Raw genomic sequence first — 26,150 nt, 5'->3', positions numbered from 1 at the left:
AGGGTCCCTCGTCACCTGTGGGGTCCTCATAGCGAGGGCGCAGGGTGGGGGACAGAAGGGGAGCAGCCGTGGAGGACACAAGTTGCAGGTGAGGCTCTGGATGGTGGTGACATGAGGGAGCATCTTCTGGGAGGTCCCCTGCCCGGCGTCTCCTGGCTCTGGGAGCTGAATGACTCAGACGACACCCCAGGAGCCGTGTGGAACCAGCGGGAGGCCCACTTGTTCCTGCCTCGAGAGCAGACATCTGGGGTGGGCGACAGCCTCCCCATGGTGCTCCAAGGGGCTGCTGCAGGCTCATGGTCCCCACGAGTGCCTGGGCAAGTGTGTCCAGACCTTTTGCTTTCCTTCAGAGCCCAGTTCTAGCCAGGGAACCACCCCATGGGGGCAGGTGGTTATGCTCAGGGACTTTTTGTTTGTCACGCTGGTGGACCTGGTGGGTGGAGACCCTCCCCTGCAGCTCAGCGCCTAACTGTGCACAGGTGTGTCCAGGAGAGGGGGCTGCGGTGGACCCTCATGAACACCTGATGGGTCCTTCACACTCTCCGCCTCGCCTCAGGAGTCTGGGGGCAAGGAGTAGCTAGGTCCCGTGTTTGCCTGATGGAGAGATGCCCATGGTTGGACCAGCAGGTACTGCGTGACGGCTTGGGGTGTGGGTGAGGAGGGCAGGACCCCGGGGCAGGGACCCTGTGGCCAGGCGGCTGGGGACACCTCGACTCTGTATCCTGGGGCGAGTCATGACCTCTGTGCGCCTTGGCTTCAGTGTAAAATGAGGGCACTGAGAGCTATTCCGCAGGGTCGCTACAGGGTTGAGTGTGACTGTCACCTCTTTCCCCTCCCTCCCTTCCCTGGGAGGAGAGAGGGCTTAGAAGGGCTCAGACCTGCTGTGGTCACAGCGTTCGGTCCTTGAGCCAAAGGTGCTTTTGTGAGCAGTAGGTCCAGGGCTGGGCTGCGGATTCTAGGGGCAGATGCGGCCGTGTTGGGAGGGCCAGGCTCGTGTCCGCACAGGGTTCTGGCCATACCTCCCTGGCCCCGCTGCCTAAGCGGCATCACCACCCCCGCGAGGGAACCCCAGGGTGTGTCAGCTCCTGGGCCCGTGCGTTCTCTTTGGAGCGCGGGTGCTTCTGTGGGCAGCCGACTGTGACTTCAAGGCGAAGCGCCCACCGAGAAACTCAAGCTCACAATCGGTGCAGACCTGCAGAAGCAGATGCTGCGGCGTCACCAGGAGGAGGTTTCCCGAGGCGGCAGCGGCCAGAGGAAGCGGGGTCAGCTTCTGACTTCCGAGCGTGTCCTGGGGCACTTGGCGTGGTCGGGAGGTTCACACGAGGCTGTGTGTGTTTGGGGAGAAACAGGAAGAACAGCCCCCGTTAGGCACTTTAGGTGACAGTTGACGTTATTTACCATGTGTTGAATTCTGTGACTATTTTTCCGGATCAGTCTGTGGTTTTCTCTGTGGCTCGATGTCCTCATGACGAGAAGTGGGCGTTACTGGCCCAGTCAGATATTTTGTAAACCTGGGGTGCTGTCTGCGGTCTCTGCAGCCCCCGCTGGGTGGGGACGGCGGCCCCTGTGCTGACTTTGCCTGGAGATGCTGGGGCGCCGCCCGGTCTCTTGTCTTGCACTGGGACGAAGTGTGAAGGTCACCCACCAGCGAGGGGCGCCCTCGGCGGGCCGAGGCATCTTGCTGTAGCTGAACCCCTGCAACCACGGCCTCTCTCCGGGCCGGGCTGCTCTCTGGATGTGGACACCGGCCGAGGGGGTGTTCTGCTCCAGCCTCCGATCCCCGGGGAGTGGGGCTGCTCACAGATGACTTCAGGGGGTCTGTGTCTCTTGCACAGGGAAATGGGGCTACTGAAGAGTCAACGCCAGGCGGGGTTGGAGGACATGTTCAACCCACTCTCAGGCTCATTCTAGAAACTTGCCCCAACTTTATTAATGGATAAGAGAAAACAAAGGCTGGTGAAGAGTGAAGAAAAACAAGTTGCTTTGATACATACAATCAAATATATAATAAGGTTCCACTCATCTGGCCCGTGAAGTTTGAAGACCAACCAAGACTAAGGCGTTTCCAAGATGGGCTGAGGCCCTGGCAGCTCTGTGGCCCTGCCCTGAGGGCCCCAAAGTGTGGTTAGAGGCCACTTTGGAAGGAACGTGTCACGAATGTACTTGAAGTGACGAGTCTTTTTATGGTGCTGCTGGGAGGCCGGTCCAGCGTGTGGGCCTGGGGGCGGGCCGTACAGCCACACCTTTCCTGGAGACACCAGTGCCCTGGAATTTTCCCCAGGCACTTCGGTGGCAACCGCAGCGTTCTGTAGCTCTAGCTGTTCCACCTGGAGCAGCTGTAAGTGGGGACGGTGTCAGCCCCATGTCCTGGGCCCACGCACCTTGAGGTTGAGAGTCAGTGAGGAGCCCCGTGCAGACAGGCTGAGCTCTGAGAGAGTCGCTGAGACAGAGGTGGCCGTGAACGGGCCGTGAGCGCCTGGCCCAGTGTCTGGGCTAATGGGAGGAGCCCGTGATGAGCGGAGTGGGGCAGTGGACCGAGAGCAAGGTGGTGGCACCGCAGAGCACCCGCTGCCCTCCGAGGCCCCGGCACCAGAGCGCCCGCTTCTCCCCGAGGCCCTGGCACCGCAGGGCACCCTCTGCCTTCTGAGGCCTCAGCGCTGGAGGTTTGGACAAAAGAGAAGCCGCCAGACGTCCTGCGGCCACTCGCAAAGTCATGAGTCCAGCCGGCTGTGGGCTCCACAGAGGTGTGTTCCTGGGAGACCCCTGGGATTCTGACCCTGTCAGGCCTGGGGCACCGTGCTCTGCGTCTGGATCTGGGTCTGCCCTGACCGTTCACGCAGCTGGAGCCTCCTTCCTGCAGCTCTGCAGGGAGTGCTGACCTGCCCGCTTGCTGCTGGTTCGGTGTGCTGGACACCTCCCTGTGAGGGAGCGGGCCTTCCCTGTGATTCCTGTGGCACGAGGGCTTTGTGGAACGGCTCTGACTTGCACGGGGCCTTTGGGGTGGCTCAGGAGTGCCCGCGCTGAAGGGCTTTCACTGTCACTGGGGGCCGTGACACCCGCTGTGGACCCAGACCCCGCGTGAGGCTGTGGGCCCGGGGGGAGTGGACGCTCGGCAGGCGCCCCTCCCCGAGGCTCCAGCCCCCGGAGAGCCATGGTGTGGTGGCCCTGTCGGACCCTGCGTTGGGAGGGCTGAGCGGGAGCAGGAGGGTCAGGAGCCAGCGCCTCACGGGCGGCGTGTGCTGGCTTTCCCGACGGGGGCACAGGGTGGCAGGGAGGTCACTGGCCCCAGCTTGGACAGAGCAGCTGCCCGAGCTCTGACTTCCCAGGAGGGCGAGGGTGGGGCCTCCAGGGACAGGAGTGGGGACGCTTCCGCAGGCAGCACGGGCTGGGAGGTGGCACCACACACGCGGGGAGGGGGCACGGGACAAACCGCCAGGCCTGCCGGGCCCCGCTCGGGGCACTCGGGGTGCTAGGGCCGCAGGCTTCTGCTCCTCTCGCCCCCTTTTTCCGTGTTTCAGGAGTTCTGGGTGGCCGTTCCGCTGTTGTGACAGCACGCGCCGTGCTAGCTGCTTCCTGCGTTGCTGATCCAGGGACGGTCCCTTTGCCTTTTGCCTCCTCCTCTGACCCCTCTGCACTCTGCCCTCTGACTTCCCGGCCTTCATCCCCATTTCCCTGCCTGGCCTGACCTCCACCCTCTCTGATATTCTCGCCCGGTCCCCAGACCTCAGGGTCGCTCCTCCACCCCCAGCCCCGTGGCTGAAAGCACCCACCTCCCTCAGAAGCGTTGGTGGGTGTCAGGCAGGGCTTTTCTGTGAATGCAAGTCATTTCAATTCATGAAAAGTGGTGAATTGGGCCATGGTTGATAAACAAACAGGCAGGCTAGGCCAGCCGAGGGCTCAGATTCTGGAGCTAAAAATGTGAGTGCCGAGAGGAGGAGGTGCTCCCGGGAGGCCGCGAGTCCCGGGGTGGGGGGCGGGGGCAGGGGGGCGGTGCTCGGGCCGCGCGTCCCAGAGCCGGGGGCAGCGCTCGGGCCCAGATGGCGCGTGGCCAGAGGGATCTTCGTAAAGCCCCGTGCTTCGCTCGGGAGCAGTGCGCTGTGAGTGGGCAGTGGGTGGTTTAGTTCAGACAAGAATAAATACAGAGTAAATGTGGAGTGTTCAGCTCACTAGCTGCCGTGGGATTTAAGCCGGGAAAGATTCTGTAGGAGGTGAAGGGCTGTGTGCCCGCTGTCTGTGTGGCGGCGTGTCACCCCCTGGGGTGGGGAAGCTATGTGTGGAGGCGTGTCGTGACAGTGTTGTCCCCTTGGGTGGACGAGGGGTGGGAGTGTTAGCTTGCATAAGTGTCACCGTTAGTGGACAGACGTGGTCGACTCTTTAAAATGTCGGGTAGGTTTTCCCAGGTCCCTGACAGACAGACAGTATCTCAGAGGATATGGAGCAGATCAGAACACATGTGAGCACCTAACTCACAACAGACGCACCGTGGTTCCCTGGAGAATATGATGATGCCTTCCTTGGCCGTGTGGCTTGCAAGAAGTTACATCCTAACTCTAACCATAATAGACGAATTCCGGGTGGATTGGGTGGATTGTAAGGCTGCTGTGGGTCCAGGCGCGACATGGCCGTCCTCCACGGAGTGTGCGCCTGCTCCACTTGGGCGCAGGGCCGAGGACTCACCCCACAGCCCGCCCCCGCCTCCCAGCTGCCGGGGGAGAGGAACATTTTGGAAACTGCTGTGAATAACCTGCGGAATGCGGGAAGACTTCTAAGCTGTCAGTGAACTAAACAAGCGGCGGATCTGATTATGTGAGAGCACGGATCTCCGTCTGAGTGACGGCCCTCGCTGCCAGGGGGCGCAGCCACGCCGCCCTCTGGCCTGGAACCTGCTCTCGCCCTTGGCTGCGCTCTCTGGGAGTGCGTGAGGAAGGAGAAGCCAAAGGCTGAATGTTACTGTTTCCTCCCGCCCTAAAGCTGCCACGAAGACTCAGACCCAGTGGCTGGCGTGGGCTTGGCTGGCGGTTCTCTGCAGGCAGCAGGTTACAGGCTGTCTCTGCAGGTGGGCCGCTGGAGTGGGCCCGGCACTCCCGGAGGCTGCCGGCATCCCCGACGGGCAAGGTCCGGGGAGGCACTCCTGTGGGGCTCGCAGCCTGTGCTGGGCGGGGGCAGCAGGTGGACCGCAGTGCTCTGAGGCTGCCCTGGCGGGGGGGGGGGGGGGGGGGGGGGCTCCGGGCCCGTCTTGGCTGCACGTGGCAGGAGCTCATCCCCAGGGTTGGGTCCGTGAGCCCAGCTCCTGTCAGAGAAGCGAGGTCTTTGGGACAGACCTACTAGGCCTGGGTCCTGGGATTCTCCGTGCTTCTTGGCGCCTGCAGGCCTCTCCGACCCTCATACTCTGATGGGACGAGAACCACCCGGAGGAGGCCTCAGTTCTGGACACACCCCCACCCAGCACTCCGCCTGCAGCCCTGCTGGTTCCCGGCAACAACACAGGGGCCGCGACCTGGGGCCTGGGGCCTGCTGTGCTTGCTGGTCAGCCTGCTGTGCGCCTGCTGGCCCCCGCAGCTGTGGACACACTGATCCCTGAGCTCCAAGGGGCCCCAACCCGGCCGCTGCTCTGGGCAGTGCCGTTGACCCGAGAGGACCCGAAGCCGCACACACCTTCCGGGCAGTCAGCCCACAGCCTTGCCCTCTGCTGTTTGTGTGTTGCTCGGGACCGCTAATCATTCCTAGAGACCCTGCTTCCTGAACCAAAAGGGACGACAACGGGGCTTCTTGGGGGAGTGGCTGTGCCAGGCCTCCAGGGCGCTGCGCGGAGCGCTAAGGGCAAGAATGAAGGTGAGTCCCCGGCAGGCCCTGTGCCTGCTCCGGCCAGCACCCGTCTGTCCCCAGTGACTGGCAAACCTGCAGCGGGAGTGATGTCTTGGGAGCCCCACCACGGAGGCTCGTGCCGGCACGGAGCTCAGCATCCTGGCTTGGAGGCCTGCCCCGCTGGCCGGGGGTGCCGCCGGGATCGGAACCATCCTGGGTCTCGCTTCGGTGGCCTCCCGTGGCCCGGGGCCGCACGCTGCGCTCTTTCTCGGGGAGCCTCCACCACCCGGCGAGCAGCCGTTGTCAGAGGAATGGAGTCATGTCGGAAAGCCCTGGCCTGCAGCCGCTACCCAGAGGACGCTGAGTACCCAGGCTTCCAGCTCCAAAGGAGGTGGACTCAGCCCGCGTCTCAGACGCGCGGCCTTCTGACCAAGAGGCACCTGCAACGTGGGCAGCGGCCCAGACACCCCTTGGTCCAGATCTGTTTGGTGCCTCTGGGCCTCGGTTCCCCAGGAAGTGGGTGTTGGGAGGCTGCGTCCGGAGAGACCGCGAGGTGGGCAGTGGTGATCAGGTCATTTGACTCTGCAGGTCAGTGATAGGCCTTCCATCCCTCAAGGCACACGGGCCCCCTTCCCCACCCTGAGGGCACACGTGCACTCACCCCCTCCCCTCCCCCCAGGGGATGCGTGGCCCCGGCCAGCGGGTGGGTCTGGGGCCCTGCTGCTGCCCTCCTGCCCAGGAGGCGCTTCCTGCCCAGGAGACGGTCGTGTGGGCGAATTGCGGCTGAGTGCACAGCCCGCAGCCCTTCAGAAGGAGCTCTGAAGCTCTCATCTCTCCATTCTGCGAGCCTCAGCGAGGCCCCACCTCCCCCACTGGCCGGTGTGCCTCCAGCTGCTTCTCTTCCTGTGGCCGCAGGCACAGTGAAGCCTGTGTTCTGGAACGTTCCCTGGGGTGTCCCCCCTCCTCTGGCTCCATCCAGCCTCCAGCCTCTCCTGGCCTGCCCCTCCTGCGCCCCTCGCTGCCTGCAGGGGGTCCCCTAGCCACCACCTCCGGGGCACCCTCTGCCTCCCAGCCTGCCCCACCCCCGTGTCTCCAAGGAGCTGCCCCCTGGTCTCCGGGTGTGAAGCCCCAGCTGCAGTCCAGCAGCCTCTTCCTGCCTTCAGGGTGCCCCCTTCCGCCTCCTGATTTCCTCTGCGAGGTAGTGCTGGCTGTGGGGTTTCTGCTCATCTGAGAAAAGACGCTTGATGAGCCCAAGGTCCCCTGCAGGCCTAGGCCCCCCTGCAGGCCAGGCCCCCTGACCTCTGAGCGGGCCCATTAGTGCCAAGCATATTCCTTGCTCGCCTGCTTACTGAGAGTCGCCTGGCGTCTTGAACAAGGGGTGGGGGGAGCTGGCACCGCGGGCGCAGCTGACCTTTGCGAAATGGCAGGGGCTTGAGGACCAGGGCTGTGGGCCTCAGGGGGTCTTCAGGGGCCCAGCTGAGGGCCAGGCCTCGTCGCGGCAGGTTTGCCGGGAGACCGAGGCGCTTGCCAGGGTTCCAGTCAGTGCTGCTCCTACAGAGCTGCCGCGGCCGGCCTGCAGCACCCCCGTGCTCACACAGGCCACGTGCTCACACAGGCCACGCGTGCTCGCACAGGCCACGTGCTCACACAGGCCACGCGTGCTCGCACAGGCCACGCACTCTCGCACAGGCCACCACTCACACAGGCCACGCGTGCTCGCACAGGCCACGCGCTCACACAGGCCACGCGCTCACACAGGCCACGCGCTCACACAGGCCACGTGTGCTCACACAGGCCACGCACTCTCGCACAGGCCACCGCTCACACAGGCCACGCGTGCTCGCACAGGCCGTGTGTGCCCGCTGGAGGCCACGCGAGTGAGCAGACCAGCTGTGTCGTGGCTGCCCTCCCTCCGGGAGACACCCCGACTCAGAACAGGAGCTGCTGAGGATGTGGGGGTGGAGTGTTCTGAGTGCAGAGGGTGCGGGGGTTCAGGCCCCCCACGGCCCCCACACTCCAGAGGTAGGCATGGAGACAGCTGCCCTGGGTGAGGCCTGGTCGGGGTCTCGGACCTCAGGGTCCCCCCGTCTGCAGGGGTCTGGGCAGTGGCTCAAAGGAACACTGCGCACTTAAACTATTTCCGAAACTTCGTGTTTTGCACCAGATGTACCGGTGCAGGTTCTGAATTTTATAAGAAAAGGTTTTTTCGAATTTTCTGTTAACAGCTAAGAACTTTTTTTTCTCAACTTCAAGCCACGACTATTTCAGAGAAAGATGTGGGAAAAAAGAAGGAAAAGCAAGCATAGCGCCAGAGCAGACACGGTGGGGCCATCTTCGGTTTGTTTCTGGAAAACGAACCCGGATCCTCCCTCTGCAGATGGAGGCCAGGCGCCCGCCCCTGCTCACCGAGCCTGGTGGGGCCCACGGCCACAGTGCCCTTGGCGACTTTCCCCAGAATCATATTTTCCAGATTGTCTTCCCTCCTGGAATCCGAAATAACACTAGTGCCAACCTTTAGGAATGTTCTGCTGTCAGAATCCAGGACCCTGCACTGTTGCAGCCCTCGCCCCGGCTGGCCCACCACCGGCAGCTTCTGACCGCAGAGGGCTTCAGCCCGTCGGGCCGCACCCCACGGGCTGTTGGAGAGGAGCTAGCCAGGAGCGTAGGTGCACACACGCTTGGAAGGGTCAGAACTCGACGGCCAAGATCTTAGCTCCCTGCACCTCATCGTCACGGTTCCGTCAGAATGGGGGTGCCAGCCTCCGCAGGGCAGGTGTGGGGGACCTTGTCCTGCCAAGGACGGGGAAGACGGACAGGAGAGAGGCTGGGAGCGGCCTTAAGTCCCGAATAAGTGGAACGGAGTCAGCTCTACAGTAAGGGCCTTTTGTAGCAAATCGACAGCGGAGCGCGGAGCACGTCTGCCTCTCAGACTGGAAAGGTGCAGGGCTCAACGACCCGGTTCCAGCAGGGGTCCGGGGAGGAGCGTTTCTAATGCGGCAATCGGCTTGGCAGTGCAATGGATGTGTGTGAAAGCTGCAAGCTGTGGACCAGTGAACACACTTGAGCAGTGAAGGTGGGACGGGACCTGCAGGCGTGAGGGGGGGACCTGAACCCTGACTGACACCCAGTCAGACCACATGGGCACCCTGGGCAGAACAAGGCTGCCTGGACCCGGGTAGGGGGAGGATGGGGGTGTGGGGGGCGACGTGCTTAGTTGCTCAGTCGTGTCTGACTCTTTGCGACCCCATGGACTGTTGTCCACCAGGCTTCTCTGTCCATGGGATTCTTTCTGCAGGCAAGAATGCTGGAATGGGTTGCATGCCCTAATCCAGGGGATCTCCCCAACGCAGGGATCGAACCCAGGTCTCCTACATCACAGGCAGCTTCTTTACTGTCTGAGCCACCAGGGAAGCCCAGGAATACTGCAGTGGGTAGCCTGTCCCTTCTCCAGGGCATCTTCCCGACCCAGAAATGGAACCAGGGTCTCCTGCGTATCTGGGGGGTTCTTTACCAGCCGAGCCACCAGGGAAGCCCATGAGGGGTGATGGCTGCACACAGCCTGTGAATGTGCTGGGAACACTGAATTGTTCCTTTTAAATGGGTGAATTTTGTGGTCTGCTGACCCTATCTCAATAAATTTTTCTGCTGAAAAACAAAAATCAAGACGTGAACATACACCCTGGAGACCCCGCACCTGTGCGGTGGCTGAGGGGGCAGCCAGTGGGGGGCATCTCGCCCGTGCCCACTGCCAGGCGTCGGCCCAGCTGTGCCCCGTCCCTGGCTCTTCCTGGGCCTGCTCCCCTGTCTGAGGTCCCACAGGCGCGTCCTCTGCCTCGCCCGTGTCCCGGCGCCTCCTGGCCCTGCCCAGAGGCTCAGGGCCTCCGGGGTGGCCTCCCTGCCCGTGGGGAGCTCAGATCCAGGAGGCCTCATTCTTCAGCAGTCTCCCTGCTGCCTCCCCTTAGCTTGTTGCAGCAAAACAGCACCGTGTGACACCCCTGCCACCTCTTTGATCTCCTTCCCCCTCTCAGCTACCCCACGCCCTTTCCTGATAACCTCCTGGAAATCCCCACGTAGTTAGCAGCGCACAAAGGGCTGGCGGGCTGAGAGTCTGTGGAGCCGAGCTGGGGGGCCTTGACTTGGGGTGAGACTCCAACAGTCTGCCTTCAGCTCCTGTTATAGCTGGGATGGTGCCTCACATGAGGGCATTCTCGACCCTACTGACTTCTTAAGTAGTTTTCCAGAAGCCTCTTTTTGAGTTTGGCATGTGAAAATCTATTGGGGAATCTGCAGTTTACAGATGCGTTCAGGCCTGTCGAAGCAGGCGGTCACAGGATGCGGTTGCTGGGAGGACGCCCAGCTGTTGCTGTCCCTGCTCCATCTTTGAGGGGCCCAGATGAGGCATGGGTGCCGGGAACACCAGTGAGGGGTGTTGCTCGTTGAGGCTGGTCCAGGCCGGCGTGTGAGCAGAGGCCCCAGTGTGACCCCACGCCTGTCAGGTGGGCCGGCTGTGGGCGCCTGTGGCTGTGCTGTTGCCTGCCTGAGCCCTCTCCCACGTGCCCGGCCCCCGAGGGACCCTGAAGGGAGGGGCCCACGTGCCCCCACACCCCCACACACCTGCTGGGTGCCTGGTGCCCAACAGCAGGTGCAGCTCCAGGTCCCATCATCCGGGCAGGCTTGTCAGGGGGCTGCTCAGGTGTGTCCCCAGGAGCCCTCAGCTTCCGAGCCAGCAGGAAAGCCGCTGGGGACACAGCCGTAAATACCCTCCTCCTTTCTGGTCTCAGCAGCCCTTAGAAATGCAGCATTAGGTGAAAAAGTATTTCCTAAACAGAGGCACAAAATTTCAGTTTCCAAGGAATCAGAAATACCTGTTCACAACGTTATAAAATAAAGGAGACGCGTGGTTTCTTTTTCCCTTGACTTCACAGCTTTTATTTTAAGATTGAGTTGTTGTCCAAGAACACTATTTCTATCTCTGGCTTAATTAGAAAAGCAGAAGCGAATAATAGCATACGCTTTTCTCCGTTGGGAAAAGACGGGCACCCACGTGAGGGCAAAGTCGCCCAGCATTTTGTGTGTCTCAGGCGCTGAATGTGTGGAATCCAGTTCAGACAGAAGATCTAAGTGATTCTGGGGGTGTTGTCCACAGACCTGGGCTGAGCGTGCCCCCCACCCAGCTGCTTTGTGCCTGTGGCTCGTCTCCCCTGGGAGCCTCAGCGACACTTGTCTCTTGACCCCTCGGCCCCTTTGCCGGCAGCGCAGACAGAGGAGCGCTCCGGGTGGGCAGGTGGTCTGCAGGCTCTTCGGGAGCGGCTGCGTGAGGTGCAGCGAGGGGCAGCCAGGGTGGGGGGCCCTCACCTGCCCCTGCAGCCCCTGCTTTCCCTCTGGCTCGGAAGCTGAGGGCTCCTGTGGGTGTGGGCGCACCGGGCCCAGGAAGCCTGGAGGGTGCTGCCTGCCCCTCGTCCTGCACTTGCAGGGGTGCTATGGACCTGTGCCCCAGATTCCCCTCCCTCAGCCCCACAGGACCATTTGTTTATTCAGCCGGAGATGCCCAGCACTCAAGGTGACCCGTGCCTGGGCCCTGGGGGAAACAGAAGCTTCTGGGGTGGGAGGAGGCCTCAGGCAGGAGGGGACCCCCCGCGTGGCCCGGCTCCTGTTTGTATGTGGGTGATGCTTCTGCAAGGCCTGGGTGGTGACGAGATAAACTCTGACAGTCTCAGCGCAGGAGGGCAGGCAGGACCCCTGGGCGGGGCCGCCCTGACCTGGCCGGTGACCATCATGGTGGAGACGAGGCCCAGCACGACTGACCCTCTGAGTTCGCAAAAGGCGTGAGAGTTCTGAGTTAGAAGCGTGTGAAACCACCAGTGTTGAGTGGTGTCAGGTGATTCAGGATTGAAAAGTCACCGCATGGGGACAGCCGACCCAAGGGTCGTCCACTGCCATGCGCCCTGTGCCCTCCCCCAGCTGCCGAAGGCCCTGCCGGAGCCCTAGCCTGCCTGCCGCAGGCCGTCGCACATCATCATTCTCGAGTCGGAGGGCCTTTGTGTCAGAGTCAGATGCACCAGGGGCGCAGGGGTGCAGGGTCTTCTCAGCCGGGGGGACGCCTAGGACCTCCTGGGTGCTCTGTAGCCGGGTGCATCGCACCTTTGGGTCGTCACCGTGGGTGGGGAGGCACCTCTTTGCCCAAGCACCTGAGCGTCTGAGTGCTGCGCCGTCGCCTCTCAGGACATCGGGACAGGGATACAGGCTGGACGTGCAGCTGGGCGGGAGCTCTGGTGGGCAGCTGGTGGGCAGGCTGCCCTGCGGGCACTTGAGGCTTCTGTCACCGTGTGGGGCGCTGGAAAGCCAGGCTGGCCAGGGCCTCCTGGGTCACCTGCATGGTAGCGGGCCTGGCCTGTGGCTCCGCACACAGAGCACCAGTGTCCAGCGGCCAGCGTGGAGGCTCATGGCTGCAACCTCCCACAGGAAACCCTGCAGTTGCCCCTGGTCACTCAGGGCCTGGAGGCCAGCCCAGACCAGAGGGAGGGACGTGGGAGACCCCCGGGAGGGGCGGCAAGGAGCTCTGACGCCCCGCGCTGTGTGTTTGGGGAGAGGCTGCCGCGCGGTCAGTGCCCAGCAGACCATGTCGTCACAGGCTCGCTCCTTGACTCCCTGGAACACAGGTTTCGGGAGTGCCCACCGTCGGCCCAGCACTGCTGGATGCAGAGAGGAAGAGGGAGCAGGCGTGACTGTGGGTCACGGCGAGGAGGGGGTGACCGGAGGCTCTGGGGTCCCTCTGCCTTGCGGCCCCAGAGTCTGAGGGGCGACCCTGCGGTGTCCATGTGGGGAGCAGGGCCCGGTCGGTCTCCTCCCGGGGCTCCTGGCTGCCTGCGGGGCTCGGCCCATCAGGGGCCCCTCGCGTGCTGCGTGCTCGGCACAGGGCGTCAGAGAAGAGCTCCGGAGGGCGTTTCTGCACCTTCTGCAGCGGTGTCTCGGAAGACATGCCTGACTGTCTTTTCATAGTGTTTCCGCCTGGAGAGCTAGTGTGTTTCACTTTTAGGGAAGTCGCGAGAATTGTGCGTTCTGCCGTTTCCACGTGTTCATCGGCTCCTGGGGCCTCGGCGCCTGGGTGTGCCGCTTGCAGTGGGCTGGAAGGTTAGCACTCCTCCCTCCTACCGTATGTTGGACTCAGTCTCCTTCTAGCAGACTTCCTGCATTCTCACCTTTCACGTTGTCACCTGTTCTCCTTGGAAACTGGGGGAGGCCTGAGATATACGTCTGCGAGTCCTCCCGAGCCCTAGGTGTGCCCCCACCCCAGTGCCTGGAGCGGACCTTGGCTGCTCTGGGCCAGGCAGCTCAGCCCAGAGGCCTCCTGGCTTGTAAACTGGCCTGCAGGAGAGGAGGCTGCCTGCGGCGTGATTCAGAAGCCCAACCTCATCCGATTGTGGGGGTGCTCGGTCGCTCAGTCGTCCGACTCTTTTCGACACCCTGGACTGTGGGCTGCCAGGCTCCTCTGTCCATGGAATGTCCCAGGCAGGGATACTGGAGCGGGGGCCACTTCCTCCTCCAGGGCGTCTTCCCGGCCCAGGGACCAGCCTGCGTCTGTCCTGTGTGTCTGCTGCTTTGGGAGGCGGGGTCTTTTTACCCGTGAGCCATCTGAGAAGCTGTTCTATTTAATATCAAGTGTTAAAAGAAAATAGCAAGGCAGTCGAAAACATATTCAAGGAAAGAGAATGTTTTCATCATGAAACTGATCTCCAGTGGGAAATGGGCTTTTATGGAGCTACAAGGAGCTACACTGGCCACCAGACTCCGTAGCCCTGTAGGCACTTGGAGAGAGCACACGGGAGCCTGGGGGCTGTGGCCCCCTCACCAGGTCCTGCTCCTGTGCGCGGGGAGGGCTGGGGAGGGCTGTCTCTGCAGGACGAGGGTCGGGGGCTCCTGCAGTTGGTCACGTGTGGTTAGAGTTTGGCCTGTAGCTGAGCTGAGGACCAGCCTACATAGTAGGGCAGAGCGGAGGTCCCGCGCTTCATGGACACGGCAAAGCTGAGGCCCTGGTTCACCGCTGGCGTCTTCCCAGGGGCAGGTGAGGGCAGCAGCAGAGGTCAGAGCCTCTCAGGGGCGAGCCCATGGACGTGGGGGCTGGGCCAGCTGGACCAGCGATGGCCTCTTGGGGTGCAGACTACACTGCTTGCCCTGCAGGGCGGTGGGCTTCCTGGTCTGGGCTGAAGCTGGTGGAGCTGAGGAGACCACCCACCGCCCTCAGGAGGCCTGCCCCTCTGCCGGGTCAGGCTGGAGACCAGCCCTCTGTGGGGCTGGGTCTTTCTGGCTGTGATCGCCTGGAGTGTGCGTGGAGTGTGGCCAGCGGCGGCCAGAAACCACGGCCTGATGCGTTAATTAGAGACAGGTTTGCTGCCTGGGAGAGCCTGGTGGGCTGCCGTCTATGGGGTCGCACAGAGTTGGGCACGACTGAAGTTACTTAGCAGCAGCAGCTGCTGCTTCAGCGCTGATTTGTCACGGGTAAATTCAGCATTCAGAGATGATACTTGGCGCAAACTTGCTGTCTGGATCAGTCCACCAGCAGACAGGCACTCTGGGTGGACAGTATACATTTTGGAGTTGTGGTTAACAGGAGGGACACATTTGATAATGTGACTTATTTGGCTCTTAGAATGAAACCAGAGTTTACTTTCCTTTTTCTTTGCAGGCATTTATCCATCCATTCGTTTATCAAATGATCAGCACCTACCAAATACCGGGCATGATTTTGCCTTCTTAGGGAAACAGCTCCACACATGAGAAGAAAGAACACATCTCTTTTCTCTCTTGAGGGACGAAAAGGCCCCATAATCTGTGGTCAGGAGGAAACCGACCTCCAGCCCTGGGCATAAGTGACGGACGTGGAAGAGACGCCATCTGCTCTGGGGTGGCTGGGACCTGCCCTGCCCCCGCGGCCACGGCAGGGCCCCCAGCTGCAGGGCCCGGCAGACGACGTGGCCGGAGTGGGTGCCGGCCTCCTCCCTTCCCCCGGCCTGAGTCACTTGTTAGCACTGGCTCCGGGGCCTGGCTGGTCTCGGGTGCTGCCATCGCCATAGCAACCAGGACGGTTCTGTAGCCACGGGGGTGGGGCGGGGGGTGGGAGGCCACGTTCATCGCCTCACAGTTTTAACTGGTTGTTCAGAGAAGGCATTTCCATCTCTTCTGTTCTGGAAGAGAAGTGTCAACTGCTGCTGCTTGTGTTTTGAGGTTCTTAGGAGAACAAACAGGAAAAATCCCTATCCTGTGTTTTCTACTAAAGGCCATCTCCAGTAAGACTTCAAAAAAAAAAAAAATTTAATACTACTTTTAAGAAACACAGGCACTTTTGCAGCCAAATATCTCATTTCTTGCAAAAAAAAAAAAATTCCAACAGGAAGTGCAGTCACATCCTAGCAGTGTCATCAGGGAAGTCGGGGTGCCTTCGGGGGAAGGCTGTGAGCATCCGTTCGGGAAGCGGGCAGGAAGTCGATGGGCCCTTCGGATGCGGTTCGGCACGGTCTTCGTGCACCTGCGTGAGTACACGTGAGTGCTTGCGTCTGCCAGGAGCGCCTGGAAAATCTGTCTCTAGACACTTCATGGAATCACGTGCCCCTTTCAGCTTGTCTGTCTCTATGCCCAGCTCCCCCGGAGTGGCCTGGGGTCCCAGCGATGGTGTGGCAGGTTCCCGGAGTGCAGCAGGCGTGCGTGTTCAGGTTGCAGCCGGCGCTGCTGGGAAGCCTCAGAACACTCGATTCATTGGCACAGAAAACATCCACTCGGTTATTGCTCTCCTCCATCCCAAGTGATGACGTTAATGAAGAGCTTGAAAGAGAGGCTTCGGGCTCACAGACTCGCCTCTGCCCTTGAGAGGCTGCGGCAGGAAGCTGCAAACGGCGTGTTTCCCCGAGAGCAGAGTCAAGCATGTCCCTGGGGTGGAGGTGTGCCCGTTCTGGGTGCCGAGCTCTGAGGAACTTCTGCTCTGGTTTCAGTTTGGTCTTTGTTGTTGTTGTTTTTCCTTCAGCTTTAACCAGGGGCAGGGGTGTGGCTCTGGGTGGTACTGGCAGGTGTCGCGGAGCCGGGACTGCTCCGGCGGTGCTGGGTGCTCAGACTCAGCCCCTCCCTGGCCCTGCGTCTGGGGCCCTCAGACACCCAGCTGGGGAACAAGAGGCCCCTGGGAGGCAGGAGCTCCTTGAGGGGGCTCCTTCCTTCTGACCTGGGAGGAGACCAAGTGGGACCTCTGCTCCCACTTGGTCCACAAGCAGCGGGGCCGCGGTGGCCTGCAGCGAGCTTGCCCTGGCTCCTGGCAGAGGGCCCAGCAACTGTGGCTTTGCCGGTGGTCTCCAGTCAGACCCGGGGTCACAGGCGCCGTGGGCTGGTGGCACCAGGCTGCCTGCAGCTCGTGCCCTTTCTCCCAGCACGCGGGGGGAGGCACGGGCGTAGCTGGCCCCTGGACTCTTCCTCACTGGTGTTTGTGCGTGCGTGCCGAGCCACTTCAGTCGTTTCCGACTCTTTGTGACCCTTGGTATTGCCCCAACTTTGACCTAATACTAGCAAATTAATCAAAATAAAAAGAGAGCTGGGGATTAATAGATAAGCAAGTGTCAGCCTCGGGAAAGAAGGGGATGCTGCTTCAGGCCAGGGCATGGGTGAGCCTTGAGGACACAGCATTGAGCAACATAAGCCAGGCCCAGAATGACAAGCACAGTGACCCCACTCCTGCAAGGCCCCTGGGGTCACCAGGGCCATAGAGCCCAAAGCTGGAAGCGGGCTGCGGGAGCAGAAATGGGGCTTGCTGCCTCCTGGGTGGAGAGCCTCGGTGTTCTGAGATGGAAGGGTTCCTGAGGTTGATTGTGCAAGTGTGCTGCAGTTAACGGAGGGTGCCGCTGAGCTTGCGCTTAAAGGGGAGTGAGAGGGTAGTTCGAGTTTCTGTGTATCTTACCATAATTTAAGGTCTTCCCTGGTGGCTTATTGGCAAAGAATCTGCCTGCAATGCAGGAGACGCGGGTTCCATCCCTGGGTTGGGAAGCTCCCCTGGAGGAGGAAATGGCAGCCCACTCCAGTGTTCTTGCCTGGAGAATCCCACGGACAGAGGAGCCTGGCGGGCTACAGGCCATGCAGTCGCAAAGAGTCAGACACGACTGAGTGATTAACACACACCATGATTTAAACAGTGGAAATATTAAAGGGACTAATCACTGACTCAATGACATGAGTTTGAGTGGACTCCGGGAACTGGTGATGGACAGGGAGGCCTGGCGTGCTGCAGTCTGTGGCATTGCAGAGAGCTGGACACGACTGAGCAGCTGAACTGCGCTGACTGAATGTGGGTTAAAGGAAGCAACCCTTAATCTCCAGGCTGCTGGACCCCCACTTTCACAGGAACCCACGGTTTAGAGGTTAGCGTGTGTCACCCGCGTGCAGCAGTGCAGATGGTGTTTCCTTCAGCACTTTGACTGGTGGAAACAAGAAAACGTGCAGGATATACAGAAGTGAGCAGGTGCCTTGCCGCGGAATGAACGCATTGTTGGGAAAGATGTCTGAGACTAACTAGGAGAGTAAACAATTCCATGCGAAACTGATGGTTTACGTTTGCCTTTAGGTGAAGCCAAAAACCTTCCCACATACCCGGGGCCAAACAAGATGCGTGATTGTTACTGCACAGTGAACCTCGACCAGGAGGAGGTTTTCAGGACCAAAGTCGTGGAGAAATCACTCTGGTATGTCCGCTGCTGCCCTGTTTGAGGCTGATGATCCCTGGCCTTCCATCTCCGTGTCTCTTGGCTCACTGGGCAGTTATGAGCTGATGGTCCCTGAATGCCCCTCGTGTCCAGGACTGGGTGGGAGGGCAGAGCAGAGGCCGTCTGTGTGCTGGGAGGTGCTTGGGAACTTCCCAAGCCCAGAGGAGCGGGTGCAGCAAGAGTGCAGATCACAGGTCTCAGAGCGTGGACGTTTGGGAAGCGTTTCCACCATCTCCCTTTTCCTGAAGAGGCTCAAGGTGAGTGTGGGAGTCACTGTCCTCAGAGGTCAGAGGCCTCGAAAGCGAGTGCCGATGGAGTTAGAGGTGGGGGAGCAGATGGGAAAGGGAGAGTTCAGGCCTGGAGACAGAGGAGTTTGCAGCAGGAGAGGCAGGTCAGCTTGTGTAGAAATCCCCCGAGAGCCTGTTCAAGCCCGGTTGGTTCTGATGGGCTGTGATTCGCATTTCCCACCAGCTCCAGGCCCACTGGCCCCGACCCCACCCTAGGGACCCCACCCTAGGGTGGGGACTGTAGCACCTGTGGTCGCTGCATGCGGGGGGCGGTGCCTTGCTGCCCAGCAGGTTGGGGGGGGGGCCAGGGTGTGGGTCTGGAAGTAACACGGGGCCGGATGGGGTCTCGACCAGCACAAGCGAGGTTCTGGCTGCGGCCCCGCCCTCGGGCTTAGGACTGTGGGTTGTGTGGGTCCATCCACAGAGCTATTTGGGGCTTGAGAACATTTTTAGCGGATGAATTATATCCTTGCTTATTGCTGCTTCTAAGTGGGAACAAACAGCACCTTCTGATGACTTAATGAACTGAAGTTTTAGAAACCGTTAAGATCTCCTGCCCCCGAAACGTGGAGACACTTCCCTTTACCATCTGCCCTGTCGCTGCCCACACTCGCAGGGCGGTTCCCGAGGCCCTGTTATTTCAGTCCACACTCAGCATCCTCTGAAGTGATTTGCTGAAGCAAAACGAGCAGATTGAGGAGTTTGTCAAGAGTCGAGTGTGGCTTTGGGACAACCAGCAAGGCTATTTTCTGTGAGCGCCCCGGGAGAGGAGCCCTTCTGTGTTTAAATGGTCCCTGTTAGAGGGTCATAAACCTGGAGAGTCAGCACCGGCCCCTGTGAAGCTGGGCTCCCTGCAGGCCTGCTGGGTGAGGGTCTCTGAGAAGTGACTCTTGAGGAGCCTCTGCCTCAGGTGAGGGCAAGAAGTGAGGACCATTCCTAAAAATATTTCTCGCGAGTTTAGAAATAGAAACCATACTTTCTGGTTTTGGTGGCACAAGACACTGTACTCTGGGGGCAGGGAGGGGAGACTGTGGGCTGCACATAAGCTGGGGTGTAGTGATGTCGGGCGGGGGAGGACTCCCTGTGATATAGTCAGAACCAGAGCACCCCGGAAGCTGTCCCAGGGGCCAGCCACGGGGGGGGCCGGGTAACTCTAGGGGGGCCGGGTAGCTCCAGGGGGGCCGGGTAGCTCCGGGGGGGCCGGGTAACTCCGGGGGGGCCGGGTAACTCCAGGAGGGCCCGGGTAACTCCGGGGGGGCCGGGTAGCTCCGGGGGGGCCCAGGTAACTCCGGGGGGGGCGGGTAACTCTGGGGGCCCAGGTAACTCCAGGGGGGCCGGGTAGCTCCAGGGGGGCCGGGTAGCTCCAGGGGGCCCGGGTAGCTCCAGGGGGCCGGGTAGCTCCATGGGGGCCAGGTAGCTCCAGGGTGGCCGGGTAACTCCAGGGGGGCCGGGTAACTCTGGGGGGCCCAGGTAACTCAGGAGGGCCCAGAACACATGCTCCTTCTGACCCTCACTCCCCATCATGCTTTCCGCACAGGCAGTGTTAATATGCTACCTTTTAAGGCTAATGTATTCATTAGCTCAACTAATATTTATTGAGTGCTTATCTAATATACAAGATAAGGCCAGGAGTGCTGAAAGCAGAAAGTTAAAGCTGACAGCAAATAGACAAATTTACACAAAATAATTCCGAGAACCTACAAAAATACGAAACAGTACGCAGATGGGACCTAGCTAAATGTAAACACTTTTGCATCGTTTTTGTTTCCTTTAAGGAAACCATAAAATGGAAAGACAGCGTATGGAATTAGAGCAGGTGTTTGCAGATGACACTGACAAATGGTCAATGTCCAAAGTATGTAAATAACTCATGCAGCTTAATACCAGAAAACCAAACAGCCCAATCAGAAAATGGGCAGAAGACCCATGCATTTCTCCAAAGACACGCAGAGGCCAGCAGGCCCATGGGAAGATGCCCAACAGCCAGTTAGGGGAAAGCAGATAAAAACTAAACTGTGCAAGACGCACGGTTTTTAGTTAGAAAACCGAAAACAGAGCTGCTGTAGGACCCAGGAGCCCCGAGTCCTGAGTGTGCACGCAGAGAAAGCCGCGGGCCAGTAAGACGCAAGCACGCCAGGGTGCACGGCAGCGCTATTTACAACGGCAGAAACACCCAACAACCAGACTGTGCATCAGCAGGTAGACGGATGAATGGGCACACGATGAAACGCCACTTGGCCGTGAAGAGGAATGAGACGGTGCCGTGTGCAGAAACACAGGTGGACCTAGAGATTGTCACACTGAGTGAAGTAAGTCAGACAGAAATCAAGTATCGTACGGTATCGCTGACATGTGGGATCTAAAAAACAGATACAAATGGACTTGCTTACAAATAAGAAATAGACAGACATAGAAAACAAACTGATGGTTGCCAAAGGGCACAGTGGGGGAGGGGAGAGAGACCAACAGATGCACCCACTATATGTAGCACAGATGAACAGCAGAGGCCTCTCGTAAGCACAGAGAGCTATACTCAGTATCTTGCAATAGCCTATAATGGAAGAAAATCTGAGAAAGAGTGCGTGTGTGTGAGTGTGTGTATGTGTGTATGTGAGTGTGTGTGTATGTGAGTGTGTGTGTCAGTGTATGTGTGTGTGCGCGTGTGTGAGTGTATGTGTGTGTGTATGTGTGAGTGTGGGTGTCAGTGTATGTGTGTGAGTGTACGTGTGTGTATGTGTGTGTATGTGAGTGTGTATGTGTGTGTATGTGTGAGTGTGTGTGGGTGTACGTGTGTGTGAGTGTGTGTATGTGTGTGAGTGTGCGTGTGTATGTGAGTGTGTGTGTAAGTGTGTGTATGTGTGAGTGTGTGTGTGAGTGTACGTGTGCGTGTGAGTGTGTGAGTATGTGAGTGTGTGTATGTGTGAGTGTGTGTGTATGTGTGTGTGAGTGTATGTGTGTGTATGTGTGAGTGTGGGTGTCAGTGTATGTGTGTGAGTATATGTGTGTGTATGTGAGTGTGTGTGTGTGTGTATGTGTGAGTGTGTGTGGGTGTACGTGTATGTGTGTGAGTGTGCGTGTATGTGTGTGTAAGTGTGTGTATGTGTGAGTGTGTGTGTGAGTGTACATGTGCGTGTGTATGTGAGTGTGTGTGAGTGTGTGTATGTGTGTGTGTCAGTGTGTGTGTCAGTGTGTGTATGTGTGAGTGTGTGTGAGTGTACATGTGCGTGTGTATGTGAGTGTGTGTGTGTGTCAGTGTGTGTCAGTGTGTGTATGTGTGAGTGTGTGTGTGTGTGAGTGTGTGTGTACCACTTTGCTGTGAGCCTGAAACTAACACATTGTCAGCTAAGTATACGTCAGTTTCAAAAATGGTTTATAATATGACTATGTTTAGAATTGAGGCAAAAACTGTATTCACACTGGGGGGTCCTCGCTGTCTCCCCAGACCTTGACTCTACAGTGTGGGGGTGAAAGCAAGGAGCCCGCCTGTAAGAGAAGTCAGCAAGGGAGGCGGCCTCCACTCGTCGCCAAACGCTCGCAAGCAGAGCCGGCTCTTGTGAGTGTGCAGCCTGGATCCGTACCACACTCTGCAGTCTAGAAACCACAGTCCAGGCACATGTATTAGCAGTCCAGGGTTAGTGGTTTGTAACACCCATGGAGGCAACGATGAGCCAGTGGAAAGCCATCCAGTCTTCTTCGCTCTAGCTCTCGGGGTCTCCAGTACAGCACTCGAGGGAACCTGTGCTCGAGGAGGAAATGCGCAGAGAACACAGGAGTAAATCATCGTGTGTGTTTCCCAAGATGCACAGTAGACGGCAGGTCAGACTTGCAGGGTTCGCAGGGTGTCAGCTAACAAGGTTCGGTGAACACGGAGTAGTGAGACAAGACTATAAACAGCAGCAGGGCAAGAAACTCTGAAGAATGCCTGAACCGACTTGGAAAATTCAAATAGAGTTTCCAGAAAGGAAGATCCCAGAAATGTACATGAAAAACTCAGTGAATGAGTTAGACAGCTGATTAGATGTAGCTGAACGGAAACTTGGTAAACTGAAGGTATTACATTTCAATGATACCCAGAGACACAGGGGGGTGAGAGGGGAGAGAGGGTTAGAGACACAGAAGGTGGAGGGGTCGCTGGACACTTCCCGTGGGAATTCCTAAGGCCAGAAGCCACTGAAAGGTCACAGGAAGGAGGCGGCGTCTTGATGCCACTCAGTCCTCGAGGGGCCACACCTGGGCGAAGGCCCAGACTCAGACGGCGGCTGCGAGGGAGGGGAGGGCGCCCGGGAGGCCAGGAGGGCGTCGCCCCCAGGACAGGCCACTGACGCGGACGGGCTCTGGGGCTTAGCCTTGCCCCCCGAGGTGGCTGCATGCCTTGCTGTGTCGTGGCCCTGACTCCCAAATTTCCTCCAGTAACCACGTTGGTGTTTCGTTGCTTGTTTGATAAAGTTGCTGTAGAATCAAAGAGCCCTCGTCTGATCTTAACCCGACAGCCCGCAGGGTCTGGCGCCCCATCCAGGGGACGTATCAGAGGGAGCTCGGCCGCCTGGGCGGGTCAGCCCACCCAGTGAGCTCTGTCCTTCCACAGCCTGATGTGCAGCTGGAGCGTGAGGAGCAGAGCAAAGACACTCACCCCTTCCCTCCTTCCCCCGGTTTCAGGCTGGGCCTGCCTGTGCGGGAGTCCCCACCCCCTGGGGCTGCTGGACGCTGCGCACCCACGCGCTGGCTCACGGCTGCTGCCTTCCCTCCTGCGCGTCTGGTGCAGGACCCATGCTCACAGGCCCTCGGGGACTCGTAGGGTCAGGTGCCGCAGGGAGAACCAGCCTCTGTCCACCCCAGGCCGCCTCCAGCAGGTGGTTTGGGAATGGCTTCCACCCTCCCAAGAGCAGCATCTTCCTGATGCTGCGTTCAATCGTTTAAATGACAAGTCGTCACTTCTTTACCTTTAATCTAAATGTTAAGGCTCTGTGAACCTGGGTTATCAGGGTTGGGGCTGGATGGCTCCCTGCTCCGGGCCATGGTGTGCCTGCAGAGGCATCCTGGGGTCCCCGGGCTGAGGCAGATGGGGCTGAAGGCTGCCCGTGGAGGAGCCCATCACCCTACCCAGTAGAAGGAGCAGGTTGGCGCCACGGGCACACACACACACAGAAAGGGAAACAGAGCTCTTGAGGGGCTTCCCTCGTGGCTCAGTTGGTAAATAGTCCACCTGCAATGCGGGAGGCCTGGGTCTGATGCCTGGGAAGCTCCCCTGGAGAAGCAAAGGCAGCCCGCTCCAGTATTCTGGCCTGGAGAGCTCCGCGAACTGTGTAGTCCACAGGGTTGCAAAGAGTCGGCCGCGATTGGGCGACTTTGACTTTGACTCCAGTGCTGGGTTGGTCCAGTCTCTGCAGGAGTACTGCGCGCGGTAGCCGTTCTTCATGTCCATCGGTCCACGTGCATGATCATTTTGAGGATGACGCTGTCTGCTTCTGCCTGGGGCGGGTCGGAAGGGGCTCCTGCTCCGACCCTCGCCTCCCCAGGGGCGGCTGTGCTCGGTGCGCTGTGCCTCCTTCCTGGACGCCCCCATCCCTCCAGGCCTCGGCTGTGTGACTGTTTGGCCCTGCAGCCCTGACCCGGGGCCCTGCGGAGTGCAAGGCAGGCACATCCTGCCCCCTTGTTTGGTTGCGTCTGTCAAGCAAGGAAGGCAGGTTACAAAGCTGCGTTCAGAGTAAGATGCCTTTTTGCTTAAACCTTGGGATGCTCTAAAAACGGCCTGGAATGTGAGGACCTAAAGGCTGGTGTGGTAGTTATTTCTGAGCAGTGAGGTCACAGTGGTGCTTTGCTCTTTTATTTGTAGGTAATGTCCTTTTGTGTGATTAGAAGTTACTTAAATAACCGCTTTCTGGACCGCAGGGAGGAGGGGCTAGCGCATCGACCGGGCTGTAATTACAGACTCTCAGTCTGCCGCTCTTGCCAAGATCTCTCCCGAATGAAAGGCTGTTCCCTAGCGGGTGGGCGCGAGCTTCCGGTTTGCAGTCAGAGGGAGCATGAGGGTCAGTGACTTGAGAGGGTCCTTCTGTTTGTTCCGAGAGATGCAAATTGCTCAGAAAATAGAGCTTTGTGTGATGGGAGTGACTAGACCCAGAAGGGCCTCCGCAGTCTTCTGAGGGAGAAGCTGTTTGGGGTTAGGGTGTGACGGGGGAGAGGAAGTCTGTGGTTTGAGGGGAAAGACGTCATTTTCTCAGATGTTTTTAATGAAAACCAAGTTGTTGACTAGAAAACACCAGCTGGCATTATGAGACTGTACAAACAGCATCTTCTTTGGCATTTCTCTCTCTAATTTCTCAAGTTAAAGCTTGAAATATTTTTGACATAAATGCAGGTCTCAGGTCAAAGTCGGTGTACCCCCTACGGTCCCGGGAGCTCTGAGGGGACCCTCCCCCACAGTCCCGGGGGCTCTGAGGGGACTCTCCCCCACAGTCCTGGGTGTTTTGAGAGGATCCTCCCCACAGTCCTGGGGGCTCTGAGGGGGGCCCCTCCCCCTGTAGTCCCGGGGCTGTCTGGTCCAGGGCAGGCCTGCAGCTCAGAGCATCCCCCCAGCACCTGTCTCCATCCTCCCTGAGCCCGAGTCTGAGGGTGGGGGGCTTCTCTCTGAGCTCCCAGATGCCCTGCTGACCACGGTGTCCAGGCCCTGGCCAGGCCGGGGCCCTGCAGGAGAGACCATGGGTGGACCCCGTCCACCCCTCTGGGGGGTCAGTCCATCCCTGCGGGCCTGCAGGCTGGGCTGTCTGGGAGTCAGGTTAATGGGACCCCCTGGGTTCCCCCAGGGCCCCCAGGCTGCTGCCCCCTCGCCCCCAGGGGTCTCCCCGACACCCTCCTTCCCTCAGGCCTTTCTGAAGCTTTTGGGATCTGGTGGCTTCAGTTGCTTCAGGAAGTGTGGCCTAAAAGGACCATCCAGGTGTGACTTGTTGGTGAGGACACATGATTTCCCTGGGGGTTGTGGGGGCCCTGTGTGGGGTGTGAGCCGGGTGGTGAACCCCACGTGAGCAGGGGCTTCCAGGCGGGAAGACAGTCCGGGAGGGGAGAGGAGCTGCCCGGGCCACGGGCCCTGCCCACAGTCTCGTGCAGATGTGAGTGGCGGCTGGAGGGGTGCGGCTGACTGTCCACATCCTCGTGTGGATGGAGCGGCTTTCTCTCCGGAAGCCAGCCCGCCCTGTGCTCCGGCCGTGACCCCCGGCTGGGGGAGCCTGAGCTTCTGGAGAGGGTCTGGGAGCCTCAAACAGAAGCCGTCGTAATGCACACTCGCAGGCGCCGAGGGCCATGCTGCCTGGCGACTTTAAAGGAGTTTAAAACCATTTAGAGGAAGTGCAAGAGGGACTCCAAAGAAGCTAGAAGGGGTTTCTGCTGCCTCTGGGAGCTGAGCGAGACCATGCCCGGGGTGGGCGGGCCTCGCAGCACTGGGGCGGGGGGTGGGCGGGCCTCCCAGCACTGGGGCGGCGGGTGGGCGGGCCTCGCAGCACTGGGGCGGCCTGCGTCGGGTGAGACCACCCCCCGTAGCACTGGCCCTGTGGCTGCCATCACCTGGATCCTTGACTCTTCTCCTGTGGATGCTTGGATACGGTGTTTGGCTTAATGAATTTCACTCCAGGTTTCAGGGGATGTCTAATCAGTGTGTGATTATCAGCCAGACGCTGAGCTGTTCAGTCTGGCCGGTGCCTTTTCTGGACGCCTGGCCCTGCCTGCCTGGCTTCCGGCTCTCTGCTCTTTCGGGCGGTCCCGAGCCCCCTCCTGGGCCCCTGGGCTCCATGTGGGCTGCCCTGGGGCTCATCTGTGGCTCACAAGAGGCTCCCCTCTATTCCGTGGCCCCCGCCACGCCCCTGCCTCAGACCTGGGAAACGGGTGCCCATGTTTGGACATAGGGCAGCACGAAAGGGGGACAGTGGGTTCTTTTTTGAGGCTGGCTCTGGTGGGGGTGGGGCGGTGCCAGCCTGGCGCAGTGTTGAGGGGTGGGGGGTGGGGAATGACTCTGCTGGCAGAGGGAGATGGTTGCTCCTCTGGGCTCAGGGAAAGGGGAACGGGCTTTTGAACTTCTCCCTATAATTAGCAAGGAAGGCACTCTGGCCTTCCTCAGGGCTGCCGGTATTAAACCCTCATCATACAGTGGTGGCTCAGGCCAGCTCGTCTCTGGGCTGCAGGCTCCCTTTATCTGGAGAAGCCTGCGACCGTGCCTCTATGACCCGTGTGCAGAGATGCCTGGGCAAGGGTGCCAACCGGGGGGCTGGGGCTGTGTGGCCCTCTGCGTCCCCCAGAAAGGAGAGACAGTCTGACCCTGCTCCCCACCATCCACAGC

General features: G+C 59.7%; 1 protein-coding gene across 9 annotated transcripts in view; it reads left to right on the top strand.

Moving 5' to 3' along the window:
- RASA3 (RAS p21 protein activator 3) overlaps positions 1–26,150 on the top strand; it is an 80,796-nt gene that overhangs the window by 13,846 nt on the left and 40,800 nt on the right. For 7 of the 9 annotated variants that reach the window (XR_011259630.1, XM_069602461.1, XM_069602465.1 and 4 more), the window contains exon 2: positions 17,399–17,516. The exons of the other annotated variants lie outside the window; for them this stretch is intronic. Coding sequence is in view for 3 of the 7 variants with exons in the window: in XM_069602461.1 (XP_069458562.1) it covers positions 17,399–17,516 (118 nt within the window). In the remaining 4 variants the exon portion in view is untranslated. The remainder of the gene's footprint in view (positions 1–17,398; positions 17,517–26,150) is intronic. 9 annotated transcript variants of the gene reach the window in all.

The sequence above is a fragment of the Ovis canadensis genome, chromosome 10 (assembly GCF_042477335.2).
Source record: "Ovis canadensis isolate MfBH-ARS-UI-01 breed Bighorn chromosome 10, ARS-UI_OviCan_v2, whole genome shotgun sequence".
Lineage (NCBI taxonomy): Eukaryota > Metazoa > Chordata > Mammalia > Artiodactyla > Bovidae > Ovis > Ovis canadensis.
Note: the sequence above shows the minus strand (reverse complement) of the source record. Positions and strands in the feature narration are given on the sequence as shown.